At 33.7% G+C, this 12,423-nt stretch overlaps 1 protein-coding gene across 1 annotated transcript in view; it reads right to left on the reverse strand.

Moving 5' to 3' along the window:
• GNAT3 (G protein subunit alpha transducin 3) overlaps window positions 1–11,722 on the reverse strand; it is a 45,920-nt gene extending 34,198 nt beyond the window's left edge. Inside the window, exon 1 of the mRNA XM_049893598.1 lies at window positions 11,605–11,722. Within this exon, the coding sequence (XP_049749555.1) occupies window positions 11,605–11,722 (118 nt within the window). The remainder of the gene's footprint in view (window positions 1–11,604) is intronic.
• Window positions 11,723–12,423: the final 701 nt, after the last annotated feature.

The following is a 12,423-nucleotide window of genomic DNA, read 5'->3' on the forward strand; positions in this document are numbered from 1 at the left end:
TCAATTAAGAAACACCATTGGATGAATTAGAAGCCATGGTGGCATAGTGGTTAAGAGCTACAGCTGCTAACCAAAAGATCGGCAGTTCGAATCCACCAGGTGCTCCTTGGAAACCCCATGGGGCAGTTTTACTCTGTCCTATAGGGTCGCTATGAGTGGGTATCTACTCAATGGCAATGAGCTCTTGTTGTTGTTGTTGGATAAATAACAGAGCCCTGGTGGCACTGTGGTTAAGAGCTTGGCTGCTCACCAAAAGGTCAGAAGTTCAAATCAACCAGCTGCTCCTTGGAAACTCCATGGGACAGTTCTACTCTGTCCTATTGGATGGATAAACAGTTTTAAAGAATCATAACCAAATTTCATTATACTCATGCTGTGTCATTGATGAGTCATACATTTATTATAAATTTAGACCAAAAATGCAACTTTTAGACTATGTCAGAGGGATAGCATATATTCAGAATGGTTTTCTGTGCTATTCCTTTTAACTTAGCTGGCCATTCCTGATGTATCTCCGGAAAGCAGAATAATAAATCACCCTTAAAAAACATCATGCACTGTTGTTTTTTATGAAACTATATATAAAACTCTAATATTTCCCTTGGAAGTCTTAAGAAGTTGTGGATCATCCTTGCTCCAAGTAGTAACTACAGTCTTCTATTTGAAGGTGCAGTATACTCAACTACAGCATTAAAAGGAAAATTCCTGAAGAAAAGCCAGTCTCTCCAACATCTCATTTATTTATTATTTGGAACGCCATTTTAAAGTTATTTCAGAAATAAATCCTTGATTACCATCCTCACAATGATTCTAGGTTTTAGTTCACATGGACCATTCCATTTTGTAGGATGGATCATGTTACTGAGCCAAATATAGACACCAAAACAGCATGTTCACGTACGCTGAGGCTGTCCTGAAATAATCTTTTCCTTCCAAATTGGGGTCATCACTAAAATAAATTTCTGGGTCATGGGTTACTAAAGGAATTTTAACATGGTATGCATTTATTTCTTTGAAGTGATTATGTTTCAAAAAGCTAAACATGTAAATTTATATTTAATTCATACTTTAATACTCACAAATTATTTTATTTTTAGTAAGAATAAATTAGGGACTTTAGTCTGAATTTTTATTTGTAAATATTAAAAATAATTTTAAAGGTACACATTATCTATACCTGTAACCAATCTTCAAATGAACACACACAAGACTCGACTGCTTATTTGGTATAACTTATTAAAACATGCAAGTTGAGAATACACACTTGGTGTTATAATCATACATAAAAATTTCTGTAGGTGGTTCTAAAAATAAAAGATCATATAATGATCAAATACAAAGAAACCTTAGAAATCAACCAGCTAGGCACATGTCTTCATTCTATGTATGAGAAAAATGAGTTCAGGAAAGGTTATAATACTCATCCGAAGTTCCACATCTACCTTAAAACAAAGAAACTATGTCTCCTGACTCTCCCTTTAACACTGTGTCATGTTGCTTCCTTTTTAGGTATGTACTTCAGAATGGTTTCAGCAGCTGAAACATCAAACATTAATCTATTTTATAAATTATTTTGAATGCACAACTTCTTATTTAATATGAAAGCTGTTTACTTTCATAGATGCATTGTTACATGGTATCTGCCTTTCACTATCAGTAGACTGCTGGCATGAAAGATTTTTTGGGTAGTGCTTTTTTGAACCGATTTTAATTTGGGTCACTTTGATTCCACTCACTGTTTCTCCTCATGGAGATCAACAAAAATCTCTGCCTCTTCCATATGATAAAAAAACTAAAACCTAGTGCTGGCAAGTCGATTCGGACTCATAGGAAACCCGGTGGCGTAGTGGTTAAGTGCTACGGCTGCTAACCAAAGGGTCAGCAGTTCGAATCCTCCAGGCACTCCTTGGAAACTCTGTGGGGCAGTTCTACTCTGTCCTATAGGGTCGCTAAGGGTCTTCCATATGATAGTCCTTCAAATAGTCTTGACTTGGCTAGGAAAATAGAATAGGTATACTTATGTTTTAGAATTAAATATGGGCTTGCACTCATGCCGCCTGTGTGTCTCAATCAAAATTAACCTCTCTAAGAGTCAGTTTACTCTTCTATAAAATTAGATTATTAACATCTACCTCTTAGGGTTTAGTGGCCCAGTGGTTAAGAGCTCGGCTGCTAACCAAAAGTTCAGCACTTCAAATCCACCAGCTGCTCCTTGGAAATCCCATGGGACAGTTCTACTCTGTCCAACAGGATCTCTCTGAGTCAAAATTGACATGACGGCAATGGTTTTTGGTTTTCTTTGGGTTTGAGAGAATTAAAATTAGGATTAAAAGACCTAGAACATACTCTAACATACAGTGAGCTCTCAATACTTTTCTCCTATTTGAAGAATGTTATTTTCTAAGAGACTTTTCAATTTTCGTATGTTCCATTCTTTTACTCCTTTCTTGTGAAACATGATTTCTAGATGCCCTACCCTCTGACCCACACTCCATGAGAAAGCTAATGTCCTTTTGAATAGCTGGTGCTGAAAATTGTGCCATAGATACCAGGGGATTTTTGAACAGTACTGATATTCTGTATGACAGGGATGTAGCCTCAGTCTGTCTCACTCCTGGTACTTGTTTTTTCTTAGAAAACTTTTCTTAATAGAAGCCATGATTTTCTCTCTCTTTTTCTTCGTAGCTTTATCACTCTTTATCTATATTGAGCTTGTAGTTGTTACATTTTTCCTATTTTTTTCACATCAACTGTTACCAGTTACAGTCTCCTACATACTGTATGAATGTAATTAACTTAAAACCTAGATTAACTACATCTCTGTCCAAATCCATTTTTATAATTTGATCCAAGCATTTCTGTTAGTTGAGATCACTTGGAATTTTGACTTTGTTATCTACCACTGTGTCCCATCAAACTCTGAATCTTACTCATTTGAAGGCATGCTTTATTCACCTTCACTCAAAACCCCAATAAGAAGGTTGAAGAGTCAAAGGTCAAGGGCATTAAATTGTGCCAGACACTAGAGTCTGCTCTGTTAACTGGAAAACATGGATTGCTGTTAGTCCTTATTCACTATCTATAGTCAACAAAGCTAAATATTCACTTTAAGTATGGCAACCACAGTTAATTTTTGTGGATATTATTTTTCAGGTTAAGGGAATTCACTTTTATCCACAGTTTGATGAGATTTTTTATTAGGACTAAATAAAGAAGCTTATCTTTTTAAAAATGTTAAATCTCCTGAGATAATCATGATTTTTCCCCTTTAATTTCTAAGACACTTTTCAATTTTCTAACTCAGGTTTTAAGAAGTTCCCACAGATAAAGTTTCAATGAAAATGACTAAATAGTGATAAAAAGTCATACCAGAAAATACAAGAAAACAAGGCAGCATGAATGAGAACCAACAGAGATAACAAAACAAAAAACCAAACCCTTTGCTGTGGGGTTGATTCTGACTCACAGTGACCCTGTAGGACAATAGAACTGCCCCATAGGGTTTTCAAGGAGTGGCTGGTGGATTCAAACTGCTCACTTGTGGTTAGCTGCTGAACGCTTAACCACGGCTCCACCAGGGCTCTGATAGACAGCAGAAACAGATCCATGAAGTCTTCAGATATTGAAATTTTTAAACATAGAATATAAGATATTTTTAAAGAAATGAAAGAGAAGATTGATAATCTGAGATGAAACTGTAAAAAATGCCCAAACACATTTGAAAAGGAAACAAATAGAATTTCTATATGTAATTGAAAACTGTAATAATACGTTCAATATTTTTGTTACTTCTTGAGAAGAATAGGTTCAGGTCCTTGTCTTAATGGGCCTTTCTGGAAGAAGAGAACCCAAAGAAGTTCTTTTCTTTTCTTGAATAGTCCAGAGAGAAAGGAACACGGTTTTGAAAGGAGAAAAAGAAATCTTAAACTGATTTTAGATGGAAGAGACTGACACATTGTAGGTGTTATATGACATTTGTTGAATGAATAAATGAATGAAAAGAGATTAGTAATAAAATTCTCTTCAGGATGGAAAAATGAATTTTGGATTTTAATCTAAAAGCATCTCAAGAAATTGTGTCACCTCTGTCATGATACAGCTTTCTCATAATGTAATCTTGTACCTCTAAATTGGTTTGTTGTTGTTGTTGTTGTTTTAGGTGGCGCCGAGTCAGGTCCGACTCATAGCGACCCTATCTACAACAGAACGAAACACTGCCCGGTCCTGCGCCGTCCTTACAATCGTTGTTATGCTGGAGCTCATTGTTGCAGCCACTGTGTCAATCTACCTCGTTGAGGGTCTTCCTCTTTTCCACTGACCCTGTACTCTGTCAAGCATGATGTCCTTCTCCAGGGACTGGTCCTCCTGACAACATGTCCAAAGTATGTAAGATGCAGTCTCACCATCCTTGCCTCTAAGGAGCATTCTGACTATACTTCTTCCAAGGCAGATTTGTTTGTTCTTTTGGCAGTCCATGATATATTCAATATTCTTTGCCAATACCTCAATTCAAAGGCGTCAACTCTTCTTCAGTCTTCCTTATTCATTGTCCAGCTTTCACATGCATGTGATGCGATTGAAAATACCATGGCTTGGGTCAGGTGCACCTTAGTCTTCAGGGTGACATCTTTGTTCTTCAACACTTTGAAGAGGTCCTTTGCAGCAGATTTGCCCAATGCAATGCATCTTTTGATTTCTTGACTGCTGCTTCCATGGCTGTTGATTGTTGATCCAAGTAAAATGAAATCCTTGACCACTTCAATCTTTTCTCCGTTTATCATGATGTTGCTCATTGGTCCAGTTGTGAGGATTTTTGTTTTCTTTATGTTGAGGTGTAATCCATACTGAAGGCTGTGGTCTTTGATCTTATTAGTAAGTGCTTCAAGTCCTCTTCACTTTCAGCAAGCAAAATTGGTTTACTCCTACACAATAGTACCGTAACCTCTCAGGGGACTTGAGCCAATATTGTTACTATTTGAATAGCAAATGGGAAGAAAAGTACTCACTTCTCTGCTGATGAAGTTGTTTGATTGCCTCTAAGAAGTGTCTTGAGAAGCAATTGAAAGTGCTGGGTTATTTTTAAAGTAGTCATGTAACAACCATACTAAAATCTTTGTTTAGTTTTTATAGACATTTTCCAATTGGTAACAAATAATTTCCTACACTTTTTTCCATGCCAAATTATCACTTCCCTGCTATGACATATAGGACTTAGTGATCTTGAGCAAGTGTGTGCAAAAAGCATAAGCAGTTTCAGAGCTTGTTTTAAAAGAAAATAATTGTACCACCTAGAATATTGATCCTGTTTTCATTCTTGCTATGGTGTGTGGGCCTTCTGAGCTGGAAAAAGTGAGACTTTTTAACACTGTTTTCAACAAAACAGTGTTGCTTCACTTATATTTGACAGGTGAGGCACAGACTTCTCACTTTAAACATCTACATTTAGGTCATTAATTAATCATGAATTAGCTAAAATGCAACACCTATCTGATAGTAAAAAAAAAAGTTTAAGTTGAGAAAAATATCTTATCTAAGGCACATTGTTACCTACATTCTCCAAAGTCTATTATATTAATTTTTGAAATAGAGTTTTGGACATAACATCTCAGTATTGATGGTGAAAATATTTTCACCAAACATGACTCACTCACAATTTGGACAGAGGGTGGTATGAGAGTCATTCACTTGAAAACATCTGTGTATTTTGTAAAACCAATGTTCCTTGCAGATGAATTCACACAGTAGTGTAGCTGAGAGTGTCTAGTATGGAGTTACATGTTAGAAGGCCTAGTTTTACTACCTACCTGTGATGCTTGCTTGCCTGTGCTCCTGGCCAAAATATTTAATTCTTAGAAAAATATTTAAAATGAGTATTTGATTATATGCTATATAAATCTCTTCAATTTCTAAAATTTCATCTATGCCATTCCTCCTTGATTTTTATCACTATGAAAGAGTTGGCAGATAAATTTGTACATTTTTTGGAGGGGGGAGTCACAGAATGAATATTAATCCAACATGCTCTTAGTTATCCCAGATTTTTTATTTTGGTAATTTTCAAACCTACAGAAGGTTGGAAAAATAGTGCATTATATTTGACAATGATTACTATTATGTAATATTTACTTTCTTTTTCATATATATACCTATATACATATACATGTGTATATATTTTTATGGGGTGGGATCAGGGCTAGACAGCACTTAGAGTTAGCATCACTTTGAGGGAAGTCAATAGGGAATAGTGTATTACAACACTGGTAAAGAGGGCACTTTGAGGGATTACCCAGGGTTAAGTGTCAATTAAGATAGAAGATTAGGGGGACAGGATATTCCAGAATTTTGGGAGGAACACTGTTGAAATGGCTGACTTGATCAGAGGTAGGTATATGAAATTGAAGAACTAATTCTTTAAGGATGAAAAGTATGGAGATGATAGAGTATGAAATGCTGGTCAGAGAAGGAAACTTCAAGATATCTTAAAGGAGTAACAATTCTAAATAGTAGTTCTTTTCTATTGGAATATAAAATATTAAGGCAGGAATTAAACCCGTAATTTCTACCTCATTAGCATCAGGATCTGATAAACAGAATGGATATTTTTATATCTTGATGGAGTTTCAACCTCAATTTCACCTTGAATTCTACTTCTTTAAGTTCAAATTCTATATTAATATATTGCACATGAGTATATGGAGGAAAAGGGAGCTCTGGTGGCATAGTGATTAATTGCTTAGCTGCTAACCAAAAGTTTGGCAGTTCAAATCCACCAGCTGCTCCTTGGAAACCCTATGGGGTAGTTCTACACTGTCCTATAGGGCTGTGAGTGGGATTGGACTGAATGGCAACCAGTTTATGTGGAGGAAAATTAAATGAGATGGAATTCTGAATTTTTGTCTAAAAACATAACTGGTCATATTTTTACTTATATAAAACATATTATGGGGTTCTTAAACAATCATATGTTTCATTACCCTTCTTCCTTTTCAACAATATGGAAGGGTAAATAATTTACATTAACAGCTCATAGTACTTATGTAATGCTTGTTCAGTGTAGCTCTTAAATCAATAATTCAGGGTTTGAAGGAAAAAAATGAATATGAAAATGATCTGTGATATCATTAGAAATGTTCTAATGAATTGCAGTTTATAAGCACTGTTCTTTTTAATCTCTTTAACAAAATCATAATCTAAGTATAGAATGCATTAATGAATGGCTTACATATTTTATGTGACTCGTGAGTCTATGCTTTAGATGTACTAATTAATTGGGATAAATAAATCTAAAACAAACAACCAAATATATGCAAAACATTTGTCTAAGTGCTCTTTCGCTGTTAGAAGAAGATATTTGATGCTGCCATCTGCCATGCTTTATAAGTAAATCCAATGTTGCAAATATTCAGAGTTTCCTCTGGAGCTTCCAAATTGTTATAGTGCAGATAGTTCATTATACTTTGAAGAAAATTTGAAACTCTGTGGGTAGATTTTTTCTGCCTGATTTCTACTTAACTGAAAAATTGAAAAACAATATAAATGTTTGCATTAAAGCTATTTCTGCATCCACAGATTGGAGAAAAGCCAATACCTTTACAAACATAAAATGAAATTGTATTCTTATTGGATAAAGGAAATAATGGTTTTAAATTTGGATAAATAGAACAAAACAAATAATTGAGAGCATCATTCAGGAGTATATCCCATGTGTTTACAGCTTCTTCTCTTTTCATTGGTGATAAGAAAGAGATTTATCAGTTAATCTTAACACAATTATTCCAGGAAATGTGTTTATCCGATCACACCCATGGATAAGCATTGGCTATGTCATGAAATTTTAAAATAGAATTTTTTGTACTTGATGAACTTAAACTTTAGCCAATAACTAAGAAACACCTCTAGTTTTCAGCCTTTCCCACTCCCACCCAGAGATATATTTTTAAAAATAAAAATGAAGACCTATTTAAAAAATAAAACAGACGAAAAACCCGGAGTGGCAAATAAGAACCTTGATTTATCCCAAGTCTTATGATCTCGCTGCTCCTAGTTATACAAGAAAAAATGACAAAAGGAAGAAAACTTGTATACATTTATTGACATTCAATTTATCACAGATTTGTGAATCTACTGCAAAATAAGAATAAACCACATTGTGTGGTTTTTTACAATTTACAAAATACTTTGACAGCTAACATTTCTTGGAGGTTATATGGCAAGTCCAAGGTCACTCAGAGAAGACAAAAAAAAAATGACAACACTTGATGAAGAAATCAACAAATCATTTTACCTCAGATGGCTTAAAAACTCTTACTTCTGCCATGTAAATAAACCTATTTAGCTAGTTACCTTAGGAAAATTTTTTTCTTACCAATGATTTTGCAACAAGCTTTTAGATAGTGTCAGAATCATTGTGATACTCCTACTGTTATATTAAAAAATGGCATTGCTGTCCAAAATATCTATTTGTTGAATAAGAGGGACCATATAGAACTTTGAAAATGTCAAGCAGCTATGATAAATATAAGCACATGTGACATAAATATCCTTTTATTTCTAGGTTCTATTCAGGTTTATGTTTCTAAGAGCCAAATGACTAGTATATTTCAAAACAATAAAACTCAGTACAGTTAAAGAATGAGTGTAATTTTTAAGACATAGCACATAGAAAAATAGAGAATAAAAGGTTTTAAAAGAAAAGAACATTGATGGTGAGCTGCCCATGGTTCTTATGGAAATGACTAGCTAACAACTAACTGAAACATTATAATTGAGAGCTGTGAAAGGATTGTTAAATACAGCGTGAGAGGGGTGTTTAGAAAATAGTGCTAAATTTTCCCTGTATTTCTCCTGGGTCTCAGAGTCTAATCAGCTCATATGATACAGATTTGTAAAACTACAAAGAAAGGTTTTGTGAAATAGTTGGAGCTAAATAAATTTTAAGTGAAATTTGAAGTAAAAAATAAAAAGAGAGGAGACATAGGAAAAGTGGGAGTATAACCCACATGCTGACTCCACACACTTAAATGGTAGGTATTTTTTTGAACAGTCAGAAAGTTTAGTCAAACATTATTTATAAATAAAGACTGGAAAAACTACTTTAGGAAGTCTACAAAACAGAACAACTTATTCATTAATTTTTTTTTTTTAATTTATAAAGTACACTGTTATCTGTGGCATCTTTATAGGCTCTTTTTTTTTTTTTAAGCACATGCCATTGTTGTCTTAATAAAAAAAAAAATGTCTTAATAGCAGTTATCAAATGCACGAGGGATGTATGAGTCATCTCTGGTATTTCCTAGAAGGCCACTTTTTGCCAAAGAAACTGATTTAGCACCTGCTCTGTAATTTTACTTAAGATCTGAAAGGCATTAAAAAAAAAAAAAAAAAAATCTGTCTGCAAAGTAATCTTTGAATTGTAAGGTAGCATTATGAAAGTCTTGAGATTCAGTGAAATCTTGTGTCCAATAATACCAAATGGTTTTATGTATTTTACAGCACATGGTACATTCGGAAATGTGGTATTTGGTGTTTAAGTACCTAGGACTTCACCAGATACGAAGAAGAAGATCACCATAATAATGAATTCTTTTAATAGTTGTTTTGAGAGTTCTAATTTTGGGAAAGTAGGGTTAGACTCAGGATCTGATCATTATTAAGTTTAAATTGGCTAATCCTACGTGACATATACTCATTGATCAACCCGAAAACTGGTTCAGAGCCCACTGATGAATGGGAATCATTGTTTCAATGATGGGACAAATTAAATAGACCTCATTAGAGGAGGGGGCTTTAGGGGTAGGAGAGTGGGAAGATTTAGTTTAGTTCTATTGTACACCTTTATGATATCTTAAAGAAGTCAAAATGAATATAAAAATTAAAGTGTAGAAAATTTAGTGAAATTCACAACTGAGAACCAAAACAGAATTGTTGACTTTGTTGTTTTGAACTTCACAATTGAACCATGATATGTAGAACACAATAGAGTTCACAAGGTAAAGTATAGACAAGTAAGTGTTTAGAATATAACTGATATAGGAAAAAATTAAGACTATTTGATTAATTTTGTATAAATAAAGAGGTGACTGAGAGATTGCCCATATAGTTGGAGCTAAATAAATACAGGCATATTGTATAGTAACAATGGGACTGAATGCATGAAAATATGGTTGTCTCGGGACAGTAAAGGATGAGATTGCCCCATTAATGATCCTTTTATATCTCCAGTCCAAAAAGTTATTCTTTCTCCTCTTCTAACCCACCATTTTAATCTAAAAATTTTTGGTATTTTGAAAACATATGCTTATTATTTTCAAATGCTATTTCAACACAGGGATTCTTAAAGTATATTTTATCAACACTCTTATGCCATTGTCCTTAGTACAAGAAAAACATAAAATGCACGCTTAGCTTTCCCACCCACCTTTTATTTACTTTTTCTATGCCCACATGACTTCCATTTTGATCAAAACTTCAGTAAATACTCTGAAGTGTTAGAAAAATATATTTACTGATTTCATGAGAGCTTACACCAATATTTTGCTAAGTCACTAACCCCTAGGTGGTTACTCCCAAGGGCTGTGGTTCATATGGGTAGCAGCAGAACTCATACACAAAAAGCAAGAGAATATTTCCTTTCTTTTAAAAAGCAAGTGCTGGAAATCCCACGGTTGGTTTGTGAAATGCTGTTGGCAATGGGAGCAAATTAGGCACAGAAAAGGAACACTGAAAAATCACAGGATGTTTTGTTCTGTGCAAGATTCACAATTCTGGAATAAATCAAAGTCCTTTTGTGTATCACTAAGAACAGGAGAGAACACTTGGCTAATTTAATTAACACTCTTATGTATTTTTTTTTAATGGGTCTTTATTTTTAATTCAAAATCTATTTCTGTTTTCAATGACCAGTAGATATAATTTTTGTTTAGAACCATCTGTGGCATGTAGATTATTTCATTCTTTCAATTCATTGAACATAATTATTGTTTTGGTAAAACATCATGCTGAGATTTGAGGGAATGAAAAGATAGAAGAGAGAATTCTTGTCCTGAATGAATTTATAAATGTCCTAAAATGCTATAAATGAAGTATTATTGAAGTGTACAGACAAGATCCTGGGCACCATTTGGGAGCCAAAATAATATAATTAATATAGTTGAGAATACCTTATCATTACTCCTCAAATAAATAGAGTCTAGTTGATTTCAACAGCACAAGTAACATATTAAATATGATGTCAAACAACATATTTCTGCTCAAACAAAATAATATTGATCTTTAAAACTTGTTTTTAGTATTAAAAAGCTGACATCGGGGAAATGATTAAGGTACAATAAAATAATAAATATACATGAGTTTTGTTTTAATGATAATCTTTTTGACATAGGGAAAAGGGATCATCAAATAAATATTTGCCCATCTGCTTAACAGAAAGATATGTAGTAGGAAAATCTATTATTAAAGATTTACTGAGTGCATGTAAAGTCTATCGAAGTTTCTAAACACATTTTCCTAAAAAATTTCCTCTATGGTAATATCATTTGAAATTAAATTTTGAGAAAAGTGAATAGAAAATCAATTTTTTTGAATTAAGAAAATTGAAAATATTACCTAATAATAGCAACTTTACAGTTCTTGCATCTCGTTCCGCATCTTCCTGAAGCTTTTTCTCCAGCTCTTTTGATCTTTTGGCCGACTCCTTACTCTCTGAACTAATTCCGCTCCCCATCTTGTGATATTAGACCCTCCTTAGTTTATTAGCTCAAACTTTTTTCAAATGTGAAGCACAGCTCTGGTTTGGATATATGATGCAAGAGTAGTGCTCTGCTCAAGTACCCAACAGCCCATTCCCTCACCATCTAAGATTCTGCTTTGACTAAGGGGATGTATTCTGGTCTGTCACCTGATCAAGGGGTAAAATCATACAACCCTGATGGAAGCTGAAGAGGAAATTCATTATGCTTTCAAATTAAATGGCCACTTCTGTCACATCTTAGAAAACTCGCTTTTCTCTCTTAAAGTAGCATAAAATGATGTAGATGATTGCAAAATCTATTAGCTGATATACAAAGAGCAATTCAAATGGAATGTTTCTTACCAGTAGTTTTTATTACTGTGATTTAAAGTTATTATTACTAATAAAAAATGTTTGCATCTTATCTTCAGTTGTTTGTTTTCAAATTCCTTATAATCGCTCCTACATCACAATCAGAATATTTATGTTAAATTATCCAGCACTTACAGTTTCCCTATACTTAGATTATGGCTTAAAGTTATTGGGAATCACTTAGTAAATGTCATTGAACCATAAATCACCTTTTATTTTCTTTAAAGTGGAAGCAAGTAAGTATAGCTCTTATATTTATTGTTTTATGTTGCAAACATAGAATTCACCATATAATGCTTTTAAATTATTGATTTTAGTCTCAT

Source organism: Elephas maximus, chromosome 8, assembly GCF_024166365.1.
Source record: "Elephas maximus indicus isolate mEleMax1 chromosome 8, mEleMax1 primary haplotype, whole genome shotgun sequence".
In the NCBI taxonomy this organism is placed as follows: domain Eukaryota; kingdom Metazoa; phylum Chordata; class Mammalia; order Proboscidea; family Elephantidae; genus Elephas; species Elephas maximus.